The following is a 10,222-nucleotide window of genomic DNA, read 5'->3' on the forward strand; positions in this document are numbered from 1 at the left end:
CATATCATTTCGAAGGTAAATGTGATTAAATAAGGCTCTGTTTTCACCTTGTACAGTTGCTGGAAAGCAGCTCCCACCGCCTCCAATTTTTCCATCGGCAAGTGCTTTCTAATTTTAAAGAACTATGTCATTACTAATCGTTTCTTTTTGGTTATTAAAAGCCTTACAATAATTTAACACAATATTACATATTACAGCAAATTGGTTTTAAATGTCTTCAAGTTCTTATGAGTGGTTAATTTGAGTTTTATAAGGCAGTTCCACATTCGTATAGTGCGACTAAAGAAAAAATATCTGTGTCTGTCGGTTCGTCCAAAATTGGAAAATTGGGTTCAGAGATATACTGTTATGCATTCTAAGAGAAACATCAGACTTATATAATCTTTCGGAATATGTCCAAAAATCTTAGGTCATTTATTCTGACACCTGTTTAAGTAGTATGTGAATTGTTTTTGAGCTGCGTACAATGGCCTCTTTCTAGGAATGCACTTTTGGAATAGAATTGAAATTTAATAATATTAATGGTCCTAAAATAAGAACGGTTCTCATGTACTTTAAAAAATAGTATGTCTTTTGCTTAAGAACTAACTTATTAACAGCCATAATCGAAACATAGTCTTTATGCTCCTGCTGATAAAAAAATCTAAGCCCTTTTCGAAATAAAAGGCGTAAATCTGACATAAAAAGCAAAAATTCAATAAAACGTTCTTTAATGAACCACGTACAGAAAAGTATAACGCTGGTGTGCCTCAAGGTTTCGATTTGTCTCCGACACTTATTTGTATAAATGATCTTTTATCTGAAACTTCTTACCCACTAAATTGTTTCGCTGATGACAGTACCTTAGCTTTTCGGTTTCGTTTTTAGATCTTCATCGTTGTTCTTTGGATGTTGACTACCAACAGCAGCAAATAATAAGCTTATTTGATTCCGATCTTGAAAACATTCTCTAATGCGGAATCAAAAACCATGTAGAATTTAATGCGTCGAAAACTCAATGCTGTCTATTGCCGCAAAAGCGTAGCCCTTCCCAATGCCACTACCCATGGGTGTTAAGATTTTTCCGATGACGCAAGAACTTTTCACTCTTTTATTCATCCGAAACTCAAGCAAAATTCTCTTATTTGGAATGGTGCCCCAATAAAGTACTTGAGTCTTTTGGATAAAATTGAAAAGAGGGCTCAAAAAATGATAGTTTTCGTTTTTTCTCTTGCAACACCGCTGCAAGTGTCGTGCCGATCATTGTTTTATCAATGTTTTCGCCGACAATGATGTAGTGAAATAGACTGTTGTATTTCTCCTCTCTAAAATTAAATCGTTATACCCGTACTTCTAGGAATGTGCATTAGTTTACCTTTGACCCCAACTTCAGACTTCGGATAGGAAGTCCGCACAAAACGATTGTGGAACGCTTTAACAGGCTCAATATTTCACGCTCTTTACACTGTGCCAACATTCTAAGAAAAAGTTCATCGGGATCTACTTATTGCTCGCACTGTGTTTAATCATTATGAGGGTATTCACAACCCCTTGAACTTGAATTTTTTTAAATTGTTTTGTATGTTGTCAGGCTTCATAATGGCAGATATCCCTAGTTTCTTAGAAAAAAACCTTTTTGAGGTCGAAAATCATTTTTGAGGGGGATTTTTTATGTGAATATGAATCTACTAGCAGTCCTTTTCTAGTATGTCAATTTGAGAAACACAAGTTGAATACTCTCATCTTTCTAAAGTGAAAATTAAATGGTAGTCATGAATTTAAATATTATTACTCTATAAATTTGTAAACAATCAGAATTTTTCAACTTCTAGAGTCACTTAATTATGAACGGCTGAATTTAACGCACTAGAAGATTCTCAAGTACAAATAGTACAACGTCTGCATAATATTTTGAATCCGCCAGCACTGTATTAATCCATTTGTAGTCAAAATTGAAACAACTACACTTTTAATTATATTTTCAAACAATTTATTAACAAAATGAATTTCTTTAGGCGGACGACTTAACAAGCCAAGCGACAATATTTGAATAGAATAACGGATTGAAAAGGAAAGACAAATAAAATGTAAAAAAGTAAAAGATTCAAAAAGAGTGAAATGAATAGATAGCTAAATGAAGAGATACAATGAATGTTGTAGATACTTTGTTTAACTATTCAGTGTTAGAGGCGCTGTTGCTGCAGCTAAGTCGCCACAGTTACTCCCCCTCCAGAAACGTCATTGAATTTAAAGAACCATAAGTTACTTTTTTGTTGCAGTAGGTTCTGGAATCAGCTGGCTGTTGTTGTGAAGAAGAAGAAGAATCCGAGTCTGATTGTACGACAAATGCTGGTTTCAATCTTTCAACAGATATGACTTTATCGTCTCCATCGATGTTTATTAAAAATCTTCGATCGTCGATACGCTTCTTCACTAGATATGGACCAGAGTATGGTGCTCTGAGTGGAGGTTTGACCTCATCATGACGAAGGAAAACGTGTGTGCAGTCATTGATGTTCTTAAGCAAAAACATTTTTGGTTTTGTATGATGTCTTAAGGGATTTGGCCGAATTGTTCTCATATATTCTCTGTGTTTTTCTAGGAATAGTTCTGCGTCAGCTGGTTCATCTGTGCAAATGAAAAAATCTCCAGGAATGCGTAGTGGAGTACCAAATATCATTTCTGCTGGTGAAGCACCGATGTCTTCCTTGAATGCTGTGCGAAGTCCAAGTAGTACTGATGGAAGTAGGTCGATCCATGGAATAGCTGGGTTGCACATTAATGCAGCCTTTAGTGTCCTGTGCCAACGTTCAACCATTCCGTTTGCGGACGGATGGTAAGCAGTAGTTCGGATGCGCTTGGCACTAATGGTGTTTGCCATTGCAGTGAATAAAGCACTTTCAAATTGAGAACCTTGGTCTGTTGTTAATTGCATGGGTGTTCCAAATAAACAAACCCAGTTATTGAAAAAGGCTGATGTAACTGTATCGGCAGCAATGTTTTTCAATGGAATTGCCATTGGAAATCTCGAAAAACGATCTATGATTGTTAAACAATATTTAAAACCTCTTACCTCTGGCATGTGAATTATGTCCAGATGTAGGTGATTAAATCTTTTGTCCGGGACGTCTATCTTTTTTGGAATCAGCTTGTTGTGCCTCTGAATTTTTGCACGTTGACATGGAACACAGTTTCTCGACCATTCGAGAGCGTCTTTCCGTAGATTTGGCCAGACATATTTTTCTCGAAGTTGTCTGCAGGTTGTTCTACCGCTGGGGTGTGCTAAACCATGTATCACATTGAAAGCTGTTCGTCGAAGTGGAGCTGGAATGAATGGACGGATAAGGCCAGTTGAGATGTCACAATAAATACTGATGTCGTTGTCTATTGTGAGCTTCTGAAGTTTCAGAGATGTTACTCCCTTCAAAATGTTGTTAAGTTCTTCGTCAAGGATTTGCTCGTGCTGAATCGTCTCTGGACTAAGAATTGTTGGCATTTCGATTGCACAAATTCGTGAAAGGGCATCTGCTACGAGATTTTGATCTCCTTTCAGGTGAACTATTTCAGTTGAAAATTGTGAAACGAAATCTAATTGTCTTAGTTGTCTTGGTGATGCTTTATCTGGGCGTTGGGCAAAAGCATATGTGAGAGGTTTATGATCCGTTTTGATGACGAAATGATGACAATCCAGTATGTGTTGAAAGTGTTTGCAAGCTGCAAAAATTCCTAATAGTTCTCTATCGTACGTGCTGTAGTTTTTTTCGGTTTTGCTTAATCTTCTGGAAAAGAATCCAATCGGCTTCCAAATTTCATCTTCAAATTGTTCTAATGCAGCTCCGATGGCCACATCGGACGCATCTGTGATTAGCGCCAGTGGTGCTTGTGGTGAAATGAAGGATGAAAGTGTTGCATTAGCGATACTACTTTTGCAATTTTGGAAAGCCTCTAAAGTTTCTGGGGTCCAAACAATTTTTCTCTTATCGTTTTTGATAGATTTTTGTAGGTACTGGTTGAGTGGAACTTGTTGTTGAGCTGCTTGCGGAATGCAACGGCGATAATAATTGAGCATTCCCAAGAATCGTCGAAGATCTTGAACGGTTTCTGGCTGGGGAAAATCAATTATTGCTTCGACACGGTCTTTTGGAGGTTGGTAACCTTCACTGGTAATGTTATAGCCAAGGAAGTTTATATTCGATTGGCCCAAACAGCATTTGGTGGAATTGATTAGCAAGTTGTGGTCTTTAAGCTTCTGTAGCACTGCTTTTAGGTGCGTTTTATGTTGTTCTTCTGACTCAGACATAATCAAAATGTCATCTATATAGCAGAACACATAATCCATTCCACGAAATATTGAATCTATGAGACGTTGGCAGGTTTGCGAGGCATTTTTTAAGCCGAATGGCATGAAAACGTACTCATAGAGTCCAAACGGTGTTGTAATGGCCGTTTTTTGTATGTGCTCCGCAAACATCGGAATTTGATGATAGGCTCGTGCCAGGTCCAGAGTTGAAAAGATGGTTTTACCATGGAGCTTCTCAAAAACGTCTTGGATGAATGGTGGTGGATAACGATCCGGCACAGTTTGAGAGTTAAGCTTCCTAAAATCACCACAGAGTCTCCAATCACCACTCTTTTTCTTTACCAGGTGGATTGGACTAGCCCATGGGCTGCTGGACGGGCGAATAATTCCTTGTTGAAGGAGAAATTCAATTTCGGCTTTTGCGGCCCGAAGTTTCTCGCCGGAAAGTTTCCGGGGGCGTTCAGCTATGGGATGTCCGGTGGTGATTAGGTAATGAAATACACTGCTGTGGTCTGGTGACGTACTAATTGGAATGGCTTGAGGTTTGGTAATGCTGATGAATTGACTTAAAATACCATCGAAGTCTCTTTTGGTGTCGATTGTTGAGATGCCAAAGGTGTTTGTTTCCTGCAGAAGTCCTTTTCTTACCAGAGTTGTTAATGAGTCGTAGATTCTTCGATTTTTCAAATCCACGATGAGGCCATAGTGGGCTAAAAAATCAGCCCCGATGATAGGCGTGGTGACGTCTGCAACCAAGAATGACCATCTAAATTCCCGCCGAAGTCCCAAGTCAACAATTATGTTTTTATTTCCGAAGGTGTTAATCGCAGTGTTGTTTGCAGCATACAATTTGAATGCACTAGGAACAGATTTTCCAGACAAGTACGTGCGAGGAAGAACTGAGATGACTGAACCTGAATCGATGAGATATTTGACATGTGTTCGCTTGTCGTACACATGGAGTCGGACTTCTTGAAGAGAATTGCTGATGTTGTTGCCCGCTGAGATTAATGGGTTGATGGTGCTGTCGCCCGCAGGTTCATGGGACGACAGCTCGACTAGTTTTTCTGGTTGTGAGTTGTGAAGGAGCAAGGAAGTGTGCAGCAACGTGCTTCTTTTCCAAACTTCCTGTGATAAAAGCATACTTTATTGCTCTTAGGTGTACGTGAGCGAGGTCGGTGTTGAATCTTAGTCGAGTTGTTGGATGAAGTTGTTCCTACTTCTTGCATGAGACTGGATATCATCTTCTCTAGCTTGTCGATTTTTTGTTCCAGCTGAAGATTTGTTTGGCGGGATGGACTCGGGTTCGTTGCCATGACATACCCGTTGGAAGTATTTTCCATGATTCTGTCTGCCACTTCAGACAGAGTGTTGAGGTCAGACTTGCCGGAAACAGACAATAGACCACGAACGCTTATTGGCATTCTGTTTATCCACAAGGAGTATACGGATTCTGCTGCCAACTCGCGCATCTCACGTAGGAGTTGAGTTGGCTTTTTGTCCCCCAATTCGAGGTCTGTCAAAAGCTTATGCAATTGCTTTTCTCTGGAATCAGACAGGCGCTTTATTAAGTTCGCTTTGAGATATTCATACTTATCTTTTTCTGGTGGAGCACGAACGACATCAGAAATGTGAAGCAGCACGTCTGACTCGAGGCAACTTATGATAACATCGAATTTAGCATTGTCGCTCCTTATGCCTTTGGAACGGAATTTTGCCTCAACTTGTAGGAACCAGAGTTCTGGTTGAGACTTCCAGAATGTGGGCAATCTAATGTCTGTGACAGCGTCTATTGAGTTTAGGGCATTTAATTTAGCCTGCTCCTCATCTTCATTGTCGCGTTTTTTTGGGCTAGACTTTGTGTCCCTTGGTGGCGTGTGATGTATGCTCATGTTTGTTAATAAATAAACGAATTACGTTTTCAATGTTTTTGATCACGTCGGGGTCACCAAATTGTAGTCAAAATTGAAACAACTACACTTTTAATTATATTTTCAAACAATTTATTAACAAAATGAATTTCTTTAGGCGGACGACTTAACAAGCCAAGCGACAATATTTGAATAGAATAACGGATTGAAAAGGAAAGACAAATAAAATGTAAAAAAGTAAAAGATTCAAAAAGAGTGAAATGAATAGATAGCTAAATGAAGAGATACAATGAATGTTGTAGATACTTTGTTTAACTATTCAGTGTTAGAGGCGCTGTTGCTGCAGCTAAGTCGCCACACATTATTCTACTTTACTGCCACCTAGCGGTGGATAGAAAAATGGATAAAATGCGAAACAAAACGAACGTACCCATTCGATAAGTTGTCAACAAACTGTCAACGTCACTTTCTTTTTTATTGACATTTGATGTTTTATATGGAAGGGTCGAAGTTTATTATTATTTTTTTTTAAACATTTATTTATCTATTTAGTATTTTAGTTTCATAACACACTCTTTGCTCTTGTCGCTCTTGAAAACAAATTTCCAACTTCTTCAACATGTGGCTGTGACTGTGCTAAAAATGAAATAAGATTAGAAAAGTGTTGATGGAAAACAAATAGTTCACTAAGTTTATATAATTTATTTGTTGGTTTGGTTGTTTTCTATAAGAACCTGCACTCCGTGATGATCCTCCAAAAACAAACCATAAGGTTTTCATCCATCTACTCAGCTGCCAACATCTTAAGTGCGGAAAATCGTTCCCGATGTTTGGAATGTCTTCAAAAACTACCAACTGCAAAAATGCGCCAACCAAGCACACCTCAACCCGAAGCTTCTGTTTTGGTTCCGGTATGCATCGATGACAAAGGTGAAACGTCGATTCTCTACACACGTCGCTCGGGTCTGCTTAGTCGACACGTCCACCAAATATCGTTTCCAGGTAAGTATTTTGTTTGCCATCAAATAAATTTCAATTTGCAAATCCAACTCAGATACAGCTTAAGATTTATGTTTGTAGGTGGAATTAAGGACCCGGAGGACGCTAGTTTCGAAGATTGTGCCCTACGTGAAACTGAAGAAGAAATTGGTCTGCCGAGGTCGCGCATTGAGATCTGGGGCAGTGGCCCATTGTGGCGTCCACAATTTACTGCTTCCATTATGCCAGTCTATGGAATTGTAAGAAATTTGAGGTTGGACGAGCTGAAGCTTAACAAAGCCGAAGTGGAGAGTGCCTTTACAATACCCATAGAGGAGCTAGCTGCACCGGATAACTTTCGGTACACACAGTACAAGAGTGGCTATAGTGGGCCAGTGTTTATGGTAGGAAATCGTAGAATTTGGGGTATAACAGCATGGATGACCGACAACTTTCTGAATTGTCTTATACCGGAGCACGAGAGCAGCAAGAGGCCAAGAATCAAATACATTCGCCCGTATAGGGCGAAATAGCAATAATTATATATTTTAATTCTTTTTCTGTATAAAAAGAAAAGTGAAAGTAAATATTTTATTTTTTTTGTTTTCAAATTTTGTGTTGAACTTTGTAAGGACAAATTTCTGTAATTTTTTCAGGAAATGCTCCTAACCGAATAAATAGCTGGAATGAAATTGATATATGTATTGGATCAGAGAGTAAAGTTTGAAATTTAGTGACACAAACAAGGAGGTAGGGTAAGTACAACGCAAAGTAGAATGGGTACTTTTGTATGGGCTCATTAGAAAAGCATTTTAACACGCATTCACGCCTACTATGGCACTTGTCTCGATTAGGTTTATTTTAAGGAGTAATACCTCCTTATAACTTACTGAAGCTGCCGAACGAAAATATATTATCTTTAAGAGTAAAATACACTCTTTTCTGGTCAGGTTTTATGAGCACTAGGCTTGAACGAATTACTAGATTCACAGAGAAAAATATAGTTAACTATCGTTAGAGTAGAGCGAGGAGGATTTGACACAAAAATAATATTTTATACTTTTGGATCTAAAAGTACTCCATAATTAAGAAGATGAGCCTTTATTATTTGACTTGAAAATTACCAATATTCCATATTGATGATATGAAGCTCAAAACCAATATTCAAAAAGTGACAAAACCTCCTAGGATTTGACAGATCCTTAGGAGGTTTTGACAACTGGTGGGAGAATTTGGCAATCTAATGACTTTTTCCTTTGGACGTCCAGAAGCGTCCAGGAGTGTCCGGAAGTCTTCTGAAACACATTGGCACAATTCATTTCACTTTTTGTGTGGCAGCAAATAATTTCTATTCCACAATTCACCTAAACAGAGTCCAAACCCAAGAATTGAGTAGAAGCAACTTGCAGCGTTCTATTGGATTGAAACCAATGAAAAACGTCATAAGAACTTTATTCAATAAATTCTTAGGAAGGTAGGTACTAGATAGGTTACTAGATAAGAAACGTTTTAATTTTGTATTTTAACGAATGTCGAGACCTGCAAAATCGACGTTAAATCTTATTTTTTCTTTGGATCTGGAGGTGCCTGGCATTTCTTCAGGGTTTGGGAGCTTGGTTACCAAGTCCATTGACATTGCCAGTGTAATATTTTCAACTAAGGGCTCGTAAAATAAATTTGACATATTTTGTCTTCGGAAAAATTTGACTGTGTACGGTAAAGCGGAATCCTGATCAACAGCTGCTACCAATCGAACGTAAAAGAACTTCTTTTTATCACCAAATTTTTTAAGAACATAATCTCCGAGATTGGCGATAATATGCTAGCTGAATTTAACTCGTTCCGGTTGGTCTTCGTTGCTCTCTTCCCATCATAGTGACGTGTCCGAATCCTGGAGGCTGTACTTATCGCAGTCTTCACTCAAAGAATGGTTTTTTTTTACCTTAGGAATGCTCCTCATTTGGAGCTTGAGGCTATTTTTGGCTGCGAGTTCCTCTAAACGGTCTTTTTCTGGAGAATCAGTATAAACTCTGGACTTTCCAACCGGACGACCTTTGGATTTCTTTTTCCCTAATTTCGGAAGAGGGCGAATAGCTTCCGGTATGGTATGAGTTTTTTCAATTACAGAAGTTAGAGGTGCCACAGCTGAAGTAGAACCGTCTTCAATGGCAACTGATGTTGGTAATGGTACAGTAGTTGTTAAACGATACCTTGCACTGTCGTTGAAACGTCTAGGGGCTGCAAACGATGAGACGTATGAGGTGGGAACGAAAGTATAACGATCCCATTATCGCGGCAATACAAAATAGCATCGAGTGAACAGTGCGACGAATGATTGTCTAGGAGCAGGAGGATAGGATCTTCTTTTGAACATTTTGAAAATCGTTTTAAGTATTCTAAGACTTTAAGATGCATTTCTGCAGTCATCCACCCACTGTCAGAAAATAACCCAATGGCCCCAGATATGGCCCTTTCGTGAATAAAGGATTTGACTTCTTTCGAGGACATATATAGACAGGAGAAATATGGTTTCCAGCTGCATTGACAATTGCAACCATTGTCACTAAAGTTCCCCTTTCACCTGAAGCAATTGACAATTTGTCAAATTATCCTTTTTCTTAGTTGTCAAAACCTCCTTTTGTCACTCTAAATAAATATTTCTTCTTTGACAGCCGAGAGGCCTGGTCTCTTTCTAACTCTTGCTAAAAATCTTTAGCTAGTGTCATTCCTAAACATAAAGATTGTTACGATTGTAACAATACCCGTGTTTTGTTGGAAAATCTACCAACAGTATAGTAGAATTTCACACGAATAACAAAAACAATATCGGCAGTAAGAATACTACCGATAAAAGTTAAAGTAGAATCTTAATACGGATGGGTTTTTGGCATTTATACGAGTCTCGAATGGATCTTATGTGATTTCGTTCTCAATTGTTGGTACGATTGATATTTCATTTGTTTCTCGATGGCTGTGTTCGTTAAGTAGTTGTGCATTTGGAATCATGTGTTTTCCATTGGGAAAGAAATCTGTTGCTGTTGATATTATTTACTTTTGAAAATGGACTAACTGGGTTTATTTTGCAAGAATAGAA

At 38.4% G+C, this 10,222-nt stretch overlaps 1 protein-coding gene across 1 annotated transcript; it reads left to right on the forward strand.

Moving 5' to 3' along the window:
* Positions 1-6,626: 6,626 nt before the first annotated feature.
* On the forward strand, positions 6,627-7,739 carry LOC129945701 (mitochondrial coenzyme A diphosphatase NUDT8). The gene is made up of 2 exons (XM_056055559.1): positions 6,627-7,152; positions 7,231-7,739. The coding sequence occupies exons 1-2, from the start codon at positions 6,897-6,899 to the stop codon at positions 7,659-7,661; spliced, it is 687 nt and encodes a 228-aa protein (XP_055911534.1). The 5' UTR covers positions 6,627-6,896; the 3' UTR covers positions 7,662-7,739.
* The last annotated feature ends 2,483 nt before the right edge of the window (positions 7,740-10,222 follow it).

The sequence above is a fragment of the Eupeodes corollae genome, chromosome 2, assembly GCF_945859685.1.
Source record: "Eupeodes corollae chromosome 2, idEupCoro1.1, whole genome shotgun sequence".
Lineage (NCBI taxonomy): Eukaryota > Metazoa > Arthropoda > Insecta > Diptera > Syrphidae > Eupeodes > Eupeodes corollae.